Below are 12,386 nucleotides of genomic sequence, written 5' to 3' on the forward strand. Positions count from 1 at the left end.
CTATGCACCAGGTTTGACCCTTCTGCCTCTAAAAGCTCTTCCCCATCCAATTCCTCATTGCCTTTCCTACCAATTCCCTAGTTTAGACTACAAAAATCTCTCTGCTCTTAAGCTTCAGCTTTGTTCTTCCTTTGCCAAGCTCTCCCAACTTGGCACACTACTATATTCAAAGCATACACCCTTAGCAAAATGATCAGGGGACTCTATTCTTCCTTTCCCAACACTTCTCCTCACTTTTCCACAAACCCCCAACTCTTCAGTCACATGACACTTCCCACTACTCCTTGATAGTCCCCAGCATGTTTGAGTCCTGCTTTTGTGCTTTAGTCCATACTATTCGTTTTTCCTAAATTATCCTTTTCATCAGCATAATTTTGGTTGTAAGCGACAGAATCCCCGCTCAAATTAGTTTGCATAAAAGAAGGGATTTATTGGTTCACATAACTGTCAGGTCCATAGAGCCAACTTCAGAGATTATAGTAATATTATCAGATGTCTTTCTAGATTCCTATCTCTTCTCCCCATTCCCGCCTCTGTCCCCCAATCTCTCAAAGGCTCGGTCTCTCTCATGATAAGCAAGTTTTCTCCTTGCACAGCATAATAGGGATGTGAAAACATGGCCACAGGCAGCTCCAGGCTTTCATCATTCCAGCCCAGTGAGGACCTTGCTGGGATCCCAGATGAAGAGCTTCTTTCTCATAGTGACTATAAAATTCCAGAGGACTAAGACTGGCCTGGCTTGAGTCACATGACCATCCCTGGGCCAATCACTATGGCCAGGAGAGTAGGATATTGTGAATGGCAAGGCCTGAGTCATGTGCCCCCTCTAATCTTCAAGCAGCAGGAGGCAGTAACAGGCAGCCCCACTGAACAACCTGGAATGAGTAAAGTTGGGCAGAGTAAAAGAAAGGGTGTCCACTGAACTCTCATTTCTTCACCTAACTCCCTCCCAGCTTAATCCTGAGCCCTTGTCAAAATTAAATTCCATCATCGCCTCTTCCACACCCTCATGGCTCCAACTGATCTCCTCCAATTGCTTCAGCTCTCTGAGAATTCTGGATTCCTGTCTGGATTCTGGATTCTGGATTCAGAGAGTTGAAGGCAGGTATTGGATCCTTCTGTGATTGGTATAAGATCTCTCCCAAAGGTGTAACTCCAGAAAAATTTTTACAGTCTGCAATTACTGTGTCCAATTGTTTGTTTGTGAAGTTATTGCCTAATTCACCTGGGACTTGATTTGTTCACCACGGAAATTCCAAGCACTTGCAACAGTGCCTAACATATAATAGGTGCTAGACAAATACTGGATAAATGGATAAATGAGTGGTTTCAATAGAATAAAGGATACCGGTCTTTGGTGTTCCAGTAAACAAGCACAGTTACTTTTTAATTCTTCTCACTTCAGAGAGAAAAATAAACGCTAAGGCAGAAGCTCCCTCAACTTCCTGTCCCCACCATTCTACCCCCAGATTTCTCTACACACTCCCCTCCTTACTGCCCTTCTGTCAGTCTCAGGGAAGGAGATGCACATTCATGTCAAGACCAAGCTGCCCATCCTTTGAGGGCTCTGTTCTTTCTACCACTTCCTCTTTCCTATACTGTCAATGTCTCCCTCCATCAGGGCTCTATAGCTTCCCAATGGATCCAAGTCCCTCCATGTTAGTCAAATAAACAATAAAAATAAAGGGTGTACCTCACACCCTCTCTCCCTCCCTACCTCTCTCCACTTCCTTGATACTGTCAATGTCTCCCTCCATCAGGGCTCTATAGCTTCCCAATGGATCCAAGTCCCTCCACGTTAGTCAAATAAACAATAAAAATAAAGGGTGTACCTCACACCCTCTCTCCCTCCCTACCTCTCTCCACTTCCTTTGATAGTCCAGGTTTCTTTTCAGGGGTGGGTCACCATTCATGGCCTTGACTGACTTCCTCAATCCCACACACTTCTTAACTCCCTTTGCATTTGGCTTTTCTTGCACCACTCCACTGAAACTGCTCTCACCAAGGTCACCAACAACTTCCCAGACCCAATGGACACCTGCCAGTCTTCATCTTACCTGACTACTGCAATGTCTGAGTCAACTAACCTCTTCCTCGCCTTCTTGAAATTCTTTCCTTCCTTGGCTTTCACGATGCTGCTCTGCCTTGGTTTGCTTTTTCTTCTCTCCAATCACTCCTTCTCAGTTTCCTGCCTAGGCTCCTCTTCCTAAACTGTTCTAGTTCCTGGAACTGGGTGTGCACGTGTGGTGAGGGATGCATCCTCTGCCTTCTCTCCCCTTCGCACTCAGCCTGGTGAGGTCACCATCTTGCATGCTCTCCACTGCCCACAAACACCAAAGAATTCCCCACTGACTCTTCTCCCCAGGTGTATCCTATCTCTTAATCCACATAACCAACTGTCTACCAGGGATCTCCACTTAGATGATTAACAAGAATTGTCAACATGACCAATTGAAGGCATCTTTTTTCTCCCCAAGTCTTCTTGCTTCCTCCTGCATTTTTCTATCTCAGGGAATAGCACTACCATCCCACAGTGGCACAAACCAGGAATCCTGGACTTATTCTTTTCTACACCATCTGAAATTTATTTTCTCCTCCATGCACTTCCAACTGATCATCAAATAAGCTCAATTATTTCACTACCCAAATATCTCTTGAATCTGTCTACTTTTCCCACCCATATTACCACTGCTTTAATTCTTCATCTTTTCCCAGCTGGATCATAGAATTAACTTTCCATCTGGTCTCTCAACCTCAAGTCCATTTAGGTGATCTTTCTAAAGATCAAACTGATTCTGCTACCCATTTCCTTAAAACCATCTCATTATCTTCAGAATAAAATCCAAAGTTCTTAACAAATAGATAAGGCCCTTCATGATCTGGTTTCTGTCTCATCTTTCATCCCTCATTTCTCATTACATTTTGCTCTTGTCAAACCAAATTATTTCACATTCCCAATATGTTCTATGTGGTGACACATCTTAGTGCATCTGCACATGTTGGTCCCTCTGCCTGATATTCCTTTTTTTCCACTGGCTAACTACCACTTGTTTTAAAACTCAGTGCACACACCATTTTCTCTTGGTTGACTTCCCTGAATGACCTGCCTAGAGAAGGTGCCCTCTGTTCTCCCACAGCATACTGTGCATACAGACATCATGGTACTTCTTGACCTGAAGTGCAGGAGTCTTTTACACATAGCTCCCTTTAGACTATGAGTTCCTCAAGGGCACGGACTGAGACCTTCCTCTGTACCTCAATGACACCATGTGTATGAGTAGATGGGTGGGTTGATGGATGGATAGATGGATGGCTCTCCTACCATCCTGTCTTTCCCCAGTCTTCTGCAAGCCAGCTGCCTCCATTCAAGGGCACGGACTGAGACCTTCCTCTGTACCTCAATGACACCATGTGTATGAGTAGATGGATGGGTTGATGGATGGATAGATGGATGGCTCTCCTACCATCCTGTCTTTCCCCAGTCTTCTGCAAGCCAGCTGCCTCCACCAAACCCAGAGCCTTCAGTGGCAGCTTCTCTTTGTTACACTCCAAAAATGGCCCACACTTTTGAGGCAGGAATGGAAAATGATTTCAGGGGCTGTCAAGATGTTTGCTAGGGAATACTCTAGTTTCCAAATCAGTGTGATAAATGATGATGACCTTCACCACCACTTCCAGAATTAACCCAGCACCAATCAGGCACTTGCTATTCTTTCAACTACCAACCTTAATCAAGGCTGGTGCCATCCCATTTACTGATGGGTACTGTCCCTCACTGCCAGCTCTCCACTGCCCACACTGGTCATGGTCTAGTAAGAACTATGTTGGGTTACAAGGAAAAGGACATAAGTTTAGGGAATCACTGTCTGAATATAGCGCTGTCACTTACTAAGTTATGTGGCCTTGAGCAAGCCACCTAACTTCTCTGAGCCTCACTTCCTCATATATAAAATGGAACTGATGACTATATTTCCTCATAGGTTTATGTGAAAAAAACAGATGATGATAATAGACTGAAAATGATAAACACAGCCCATGGCTATTGAAAGCTTTCAATATTATTATTCTGGCTTATGTAGAATAGTAAGGTGCACCTTAAGGTCCCTCTGCACCTCATTTCTTTCTCTTTTCTTCAACTTGTATTTATTAAGCACCTCCTTTGTGCCAGGCATTGGATTCAGTGCAGTATTATGAGCTTTAGGGAACCCTGGTTGGGAAGGGTCACCCAGATTATCAAAGGATACAGACACAAAAACAATTAATTTACAATACGTAATATGCATTAGTACTTTGAGATCCAGGGGGCAGGTAACCCAGAATCAATTTTAAAGCACAGGGAAGCTATTCCCTTTAGTAACAATTTCTACAGAAAACCTGTTGGCTAAGGCATAGGCAAAGAGTCCAGAATAAATCCTTGGCCATGGAGTCCTCTTCCGATATATTACCCTCCTTTTCTCTTTTTTCCATTCTACTTGCTTCTAAGATGGTTGACAAATCAAGGGAGTAGGGGAACAAATATAGGGCACTGACTATTAGTTTTGCAGGATTTTATTTTACTTTAATTTTTTGGTGCTATGAAAAGCACAATGTTTTTCCTCTTCTCTGTAAAGAAAATTAGAACTAAAGATGGCTTAGCAGATAAAAGCTGTGGGTGGTAAATACTCCCACTGTTCCCCACTGCACTTTATGCTTCTAGGTTTCTCTTTGCATATACTGTATCTTAGAACTGGAAACTTGAAAGAGTACTGAGAAGTTCTATGGTGAAAGCCCATATCCCAATGAGAGGATGAAAAAACTGAGGCCCAGACGGGCTAAATCATCTGCCCAAAGTCAAATTAGAGATGAGTCAAGTCACAGTTCTCCCGATCTTTCCCTTTTACTAGTCCACAAATCTCCCAACTCCCTGTAGTTCAGGCACCTTCACCCAGGAAAGTTTCTTTACATGCAGCCATCCCTCATAGATGCCAGGGCAGGACTGTGTCCATTTCTGAGCATCCTGGGAGCCACAGACAAACCACTACTCTTGGTAATATGTCACTGGCTCTCTCCTCCCAGAAACATCCTGTTCCTTACTAACAGGATACTTTCAAATCCTCCTCTTTGGTTTGAGAACCATGTCTGCATGAGAAGTTTGCTTAGAGGTGGTTTTCTCAAAATGCCTCTCAGAACTACAACATTCCTGGCTGACAAAGCTTTGTGGTTGAGATCACTATTCTGCAATTATCTTAGCCTTATAAGAACTTTCATGGGTACCACACACCATGGAATGGAACCATAACTGATGCTTTTATATTTAGAACCTCAAGACCCTGAAAACGAAGGGAATTCCTATCTTAGCCTTATAAGAACTTTCATGGGTACCACACACCATGGAATGGAACCATAACTGATGATTTTATATTTAGAACCTCAAGACCCTGAAAACGAAGGGAATTCCTGATTTCATAGATTGTTTAGAATAGGAATAGAGTTTGAGGTACACTCCTGGCCCAACCCTTTCAGGAAACTGAGCCCTCAGAAGGGCAGACAGAGCTACCAGTCACGGACTCCTGATTCAGTGCTCTTTCCCACTCTTTGTAATATTGTCCCAGTCTCTTGGGCTGAAGCAGCTGCGCCATCAAAAATGTCACATCAGTTATGACAGCACAGTTTGTTATATAACTGGTGCTGCAGAGCAGGCAAGGGGAAGAAGCCATGAGTATGAGCCATGGCACCCCCCTTCTGGTTCTCAGGGTGGCTAAGTCCCACATACTTGACAAGAGAACACCATATGAGAAGGGAACACCCACTAATCAATCAGAGGAATAAAAACTAGAGCTAATGTTTGTATAATGATTTCTACGTTCTAGAAACTGTCATAAGCACATTTCATATGTTAACTCATTTCATTCTCACAACAACTCTATTAGGTAGCTATTTTTATTATCAGCCCCATTTTACAGGCAAGGAAACTAAGGCACCAAAAATAACCTGTCTAAGGTCACACATCTAGTTACTGGTAAAGCCAAGATTGGAAGCCAGGCAGCCTGGTTGCAGAGTCCATGCTTTTAACCACCTCTCAATTTTAGAGAAGCATGCTAACCTGCTTCTTTAAATAAGAAACTAGCTACTTCTTTGCACCAGTTAACAATCCACTGCTCTTTTCTCTCCTTCCCATGTTAATCACTGATTTGTTGGAGGTTTCCTTTCTACCGGAACTATATGTGAATGAGAGGGGTGGAATAAAATAAGAATGTGGTCCACTGCTCTTTTCTCTCCTTCCCATGTTAATCACTGATTTGTTGGAGGTTTCCTTTCTACTGGAACTATATGTGAATGAGAGGGGTGGAATAAAATAAGAATGTGATACAAATTTGAACAAATTCTTAGAATGGAGTTCATTTGAGCACCTTTAAGCTTCTTATGATTATACGATACAAATTTGAACAAATTCTTAGAATGGAGTTCATTTGAGCACCTTTAAGCTTCTTATGATTATACGATCAATAAGAAAGTGAGGTGAAGTGCCCTTCTCATAGCATCTGCTGTTTGTAAGGCCATGAGGTACATGCATACATACACACACTTTTTTTTTCTTTTTTCAAAATTAAAAATTGGTCTTTGCTAGTGTCAGTTTTGGGGGTAGCCCTTTCCAAAATGTTTTTCCAGTTTGAAATCATCCCTTTCACCAGCTTGTCTGTTGTCTTTCAGATCATGATGTGTTCTTATGATAACAGTCTATATGGCTTCATAAGAAATGAGAATAAAAACACCCTGGGAGACAAGGAATCAAGTTTCTGCATCCAGATGGGTTGAGCACATGTTAGGAAAATAGGACCTTATTCTACTCATATTAAATCTCTAGTGTGAACAGAGATAGGGTACTTTGAACAGCTGAAAAACATGAGCGATCTTGTCCTATCTTTAGCAGATGTGGCATTACTAAGAAGCACGATTTAACCTGGGAATTCCTGTGCTAAAAGAAACAAGACAGTGCTCCAGCTCTGGACGTTGTAAATCTAATACAGTCCCATACATACAGCATAGAAATTCTGCAGTCCTTTCCAGCCACATCAATCCACATGAAGCTTCATCCATTTAATCTAATGGGCAACAAACTTTCAACAAGTATCCAGGTTCCATTTCAGAATCCAGTGGGTAACTGAGGTTCAAGAATTCCACAGCAGATTCCTGAGAAGATCAGGTGGACTGTTTACAACTCCTCCAGCAGGAAGGTCTGCTGGTATTTACAGCTCAGTGAACAGTAAGGAAGGAGAGCGCACCATCCATCAGCAAAGGAGAACTCATCTGCTATTTGATCTGACATTCTGTTCACACTCATGCTGTCTCCAGAGAGCAAGGTGCATCCATATGAATAAACACGGAGACAGGAGGAAGAGAGGCAAAGCAGCTAACAAGATGATTGCTGAAATAACAAATCCACAAATCTAAAAGAGAGGCTCTCAGTGGAATGCTACCTCAATATGGGACCCTTTGGGCACATGTGGGAAATGCCCTTTTAGACGGCTGCACTTTCATGGAGTAATGGCTGCAAGTTGCCATTCACCTCCACTAATATCTGCCACTTGGTAGGTGCCCAACAGTGGTGTGCTGAAAGAATGCAGGCTTGCCCTGCACCCAAACCAAAGAGTAGACACCCTAGTTACAAATTACGGGTCAGTTAGGAGAAGGAAACCACCAGTATTTTGCAGCAGTTAACCTTTTAAGATTGCCTTCCCTGACAGTGTAGGGTCTGCCCTCTAAACCACATCCCACTTATAAGAACTAGACTGTATGAGCAATGATGTCTTCATCAGTCAAATGTTTAAATTTGTTTTATAACAGCACTGAGCAGATATCTTGGGAATGAATGCACATCTAGAGTGCTCCAGTTAACTCTGTCCATTTAGGTAAAGCCTACCAGCCAGCAAGCCATGCCTCATTGCCATCTTCTGACTTGCTATCTTCCTAAAAAATCTGCTTAATGCTCCAGAGACAAGTAGCTTGAACTCGACATCACAGAAAACTTGGCACCTCAAATGAGGGCAAACTGCAGTATCCAGAGCAACTCCACAGTTCATTTTATATTTTCATCGGGTTCATGGTCCAAGCAGTCCTCACTATTTGTTCAGAACTTGGAAGTCACTTAAAATGATATTCTGTTGATTCTATATCTCATAAATTCTTTAAGAGATCTCTTTGTAAGAGTTTGGTAGTTAAATAAAATTGACACTTCCTTTAAATTCTTCCTTTAAAATTTTTGATTTAACTGAGAGTACCACTGATTGCAAAACGGTAAGGCTGTGCCACAGGTGAGGTCACGACCACCTAACAAGCAAAATTATTTAAAATGCCAGCAAGGGGCCGGCCCGGTGGCGCACTGGATAAGTGCGCCGCTTGGGAAGCGCGGCGGCGCTCCCGCCCGAGGGTTCGGATCCCACATACAGACCGGTTCCCGCTCACTGGCTGAGCGAGGCGCAGGAGCAACACCGAGGGTTGCAATCCCGTTGCCGGTCCCCGGTCCGGTACGGGGGCAACACTGAGGGTTGCGATCCGTTGCCGGACACGGAAAAAGACAAAAAAATAAAAAATAAAATAAAATGCCAACCTTTTGTGCAAACCTAGCCTATTTCCTAAAGAAGCTTGGTGTATTGGCCTTTTTAAAAGATATACTAATTGTTTTACCTACAATATTTCAGTTTTGCCTAACATTTTTTCTCCAAAAAGATGTCCTGGGGTGAGAAAAGGGGGAATTGCAGGGAAAAGAGAAGAAATCCTCTGATTTCTAATTTAACCATCTCAAACATTAAACATTTCATTTTCCCCCTCCCCTCAGTGTAACCAAATAAAAGACACATAGGACTTTCTCAGGGAAGTATTCATATAGCCTTCATTTAAGATTTCCTACCCCAGTACATAATCAGGAATTTTCATCCTAAAGTGGCACACTTATCTCCTCGGAGAGCTCAGCTCTCTTTGAATAAAAAAGGAGAGGTTCCCTTTGGGAGACTCAACATATATTTTTAAACTTCTTATTAAATTAACCTAATTTTTAGGGAGTGTTCAGGAAAAGCAGGTAACGAGTTGCTTTGGCGTCTGCAAAATTAATTTGCAGACTCTACCCTGTCCCCCTCCTCCCTTCCCCTCCTGTGTCCTCCCCACCCCGAGCGTTTCCGAATGCCTTCGGCTCCCTCCGAAATAGCTCGGCTCTCTCCGTCTGGGCCCCGACTCAGCTCCGAACACTGCCGAACCCCACTCCCAGGCCGCGCCGAGCGGAGCCGAGAGCCTCCGAACTGAGCCCCATCGACTTTTCCGGCCTCGGCTAGGCGCTGTCCACCACTCGCAACGCCTGAAACCTCACCCAGCTCCCGTGGCTGGGGCTTCTACGGGGCTCGGAGCCCGCCGCTGCAGACTACAGACTTCTGAAGTTTTGAAACGCCCCCCCCCCCACCGGGAGAAAGGAGTGGCGCGACTCGCATTTACCGACCTACAAGGGCTCTAGGCAGATGCAACATGCACCTGGTTGCAAAGAGCAATTCCCCAGCGCCCCCCTCCCCATCCATTTGGATTGCGCAAGCTCTAGAGAAGTCCCAGGCCAAATTACCCGTGGCTCAGAAGGGTGAGGCGAGCCAAGGGGGCCTCTGCGAAGAAAGCCCCAGGGAGCTCTCGAACAAAAATAAGAACATGTCAAGCAGATGGGGAAATTGTCTCCAAGTCACTACTCCCTACCATCATGGCGCCGCCTAGAACCCGCTTGTCATGCCTGTTACACATGCAAGATTTTTTGCATCTTGGTTCAGAAACGGCAAGCATGCTTCGTCTCCCACCCACGTTCCCACGGAAGAGGTTTTTATTTTCCATTGTTTTCCTACGGGATGCAATTACTTCGGCTATTCTGTCAAGTTGAAAAATAATCATTTTTGTTTACTGCACGGCAACCCCTAATTAGAAGCTGTGTGTGCACGAAGGTGTCACAGCAAAGTGACGTGGAATCCTGGCTAAACGGTCTTAACGAACTCCTCCGTCCCGAACTGACAGGCCAACGGAAGCGGCAGGACCAGCAGGGCCAGGAGGCTCCGAGGGCCTCCCACCCCCACCCCTAGCAAAGCTGCCTGTGGGCTCACCAGGAACTGCCAAGTGGATGGGGCAAGAAGCGAGCCTGAGAGTGGGAAGGAAGGGCGAGGCTCCTTACTGAGAAAGTGTGGAAGGGAATTTTCAACCATCATTCAAATCCACCTCCAGTTAATTAGGAGGGGAAACTGATATCTAAGGCAGAAGGGGGCGGTGGCAAGTGGGGCCTGAAATCTGCATTGTGGGTACATAACATGGAACACGGCCTATGCAGAGTGTAAATAAATACATTGATAAAGACCACAGAGTGAACGAGAACTGCCGGTGTCAGGAGAGCAAACGCTGGGAGGGCAGGGGAAAAGAGGGTCTGGGGGGCAGCAATGGGCAGGGGCATTCGTCCTCACAACCAGCGTCCCCCTTCCACTTCTGCCTTGGATACAGCTATGCCAGTCACATCCGCTTGGAAACGCACCCCTTCCCCTATCAATGCCCCCTCCCCTAACCCTCGCCCTCTTTTTGGGGGGTGGGGTGGGGAAGAAGAGGGGGATAGAAACCACAGCCTCCAGTTCAGCACCAAATCTATGAACAGCAGACACCTGATCCTCCACCACCCCAGTCTAGGGCTGGGTCCCCTCCATGTTTTAGCCAAGTTCAAAATCACTGCCCCAGGAGAAGAGCAGGGGGAAGTGGGGTTATAGATTTGGGGGGGGCATGGAGGGAGGAGGAGAGAGAAATAGAGACAGAACGAAACAGACACACAGAGAGACAGAGATGGAGGCAGTAAAACATACAAAGTACTCCACGAGCAAAGAGTAATGATCATAACCATGCCAATAATGTGTGATGTTCTGATCAATATGGCGGACACTGTCATTCATACAACTACAGGCACTCCCCTTCCCCCCCAACCCCCCAAAACACCCAGCCAGGGAGTTAGGGTGGAGGACCCAGAACCAACGTAGGGAGAGGGGGATGGGAGTCAAATCCAGGTCTGTGTGTGTGAGAGAGTGTGTGTATGCATGAATTAAAAACCAGGCCTGGATAGCAATGTGTAGTGAGCTAGGTAATGAAAATGATTTAAAAAATTAATTCTTAATAAAAGTACAAATCTCAATGCCGCAGGGACTTACTTCATCTGCTTCACAATGGTGCTTTTTCCTGATTCTCCAGCCCCTGTTGGGACACAGATATGGGAGAAAAACTGGTGAGTGTCAGGTTAGGGGAACAGGGGGAGCGGGGCGGAGGGGGAGGGCGGTTAAGGCATGCAAGGGGGTGGGCGATCCTGGGCACATGGTGGTGCCAACTCGGGGACCAGGTCTCTCCCCAGGCGCAGGTGGGGTGGGGGAGCTGGAGACTGGGGATGCAGAGTGGCCGGGGTCGGGGTATGGGGGTGGTAGCCGCGATCCTTACCCAGCAGGAGTAATTTCACGTCTTTGGCAGCGCTGATGCCATCCTCTTTGAGGTTTTTCTCAATCGCCTTGCTCCGCTCGAGGGCGGCTCTCTCCTCTGCGCTCAGAGTACATCCCATGGTGGCCCCTTCCTTGCCACAGCCCGCGCGACTCGGCTGGCACGGCTCCCCGGCTCGGCGCGCCCCCCACCCCCCCAGAGAGCAGAGCCTGGGCTTAAAGGGGGGGAAATCACGATATCTTCTCCTTGGCTAGAAACAAAAATGTCGAGAAACCAGAGCCCCCCCAAAGGGCTGCCGCTAACAAGATTCCAGCAGCGGAGACTCGCGGCAGCTGGCAGGAGTATGGGGGTGTCGAGAAAGGGTGGTCTGGGCCTGGGGCTCCGGAGCCGAGGGAGGAGGCGCCCGCGGGCCGAGGAGGCGCGGGCTGCAGACACTGAGGCTGGTGCACGACCCAAAATAAATAAAATAATAGTCAAGGCTGGAGCCGCAGCCGGAGCCGGCGGAGGGTAGGGTGGGGGGCAGGGTGGGTCCTTCTGCCGCGGCTGCCGGAGGAGGAGGAGGCGGCGGCGGAGGAGGAGGCGGTGGAGGCGGCGGTGGCGGCGGCGCGGGGTGTGGAGGGAGTGAGTTAGGGGGTGCCGCTAGTGCATGTGCATCGCCGGTCCTCAGCCGTCGGTGCGTCCGCGGCGCCTTCGCCGACCCCCGCGCGTTGGGCAGGGCTGGGCAGGGGGCCGGGCCGGGGGGCAGGTCTCTAGCGGGAGGCGGCGTCGCTGTCTCTCAGAGCTCGCATCGCTCGGTAGAGCCTACCAGAGAGAGAGAGAGAGAGGGAGAGTGAGGGAGAAGGGAGAGCGTGAGGGAGCCGCGGCCAGCCGGGAGCTCGAGGGAGAGAGAGGGGGAGAGAGAGAGATAGAGAGAGAGGCAGGGAGGGAGG

General features: G+C 46.9%; 1 protein-coding gene across 3 annotated transcripts in view; it reads right to left on the reverse strand.

Annotated features, from left to right (window-relative positions):
- GNAO1 (guanine nucleotide binding protein (G protein), alpha activating activity polypeptide O) overlaps positions 1 to 12,386 on the reverse strand; it is a 181,068-nt gene extending 168,682 nt beyond the window's left edge. For 2 of the 3 annotated variants that reach the window (XR_550524.1, XM_008573337.1), the window contains exons 1-2: positions 11,461 to 12,386; positions 11,181 to 11,223 (exon numbers count right to left, since the gene is read on the reverse strand). Coding sequence is in view for 2 of the 3 variants with exons in the window: in XM_008573337.1 (XP_008571559.1) it covers positions 11,181 to 11,223; positions 11,461 to 11,578 (161 nt within the window). In the remaining variant the exon portion in view is untranslated. The remainder of the gene's footprint in view (positions 1 to 11,180; positions 11,224 to 11,460) is intronic. The other variant, XM_008573338.1, reaches the window with a different exon arrangement.

This window comes from Galeopterus variegatus, unplaced genomic scaffold (genome assembly GCF_000696425.1).
Source record: "Galeopterus variegatus unplaced genomic scaffold, G_variegatus-3.0.2 Scaffold904, whole genome shotgun sequence".
In the NCBI taxonomy this organism is placed as follows: domain Eukaryota; kingdom Metazoa; phylum Chordata; class Mammalia; order Dermoptera; family Cynocephalidae; genus Galeopterus; species Galeopterus variegatus.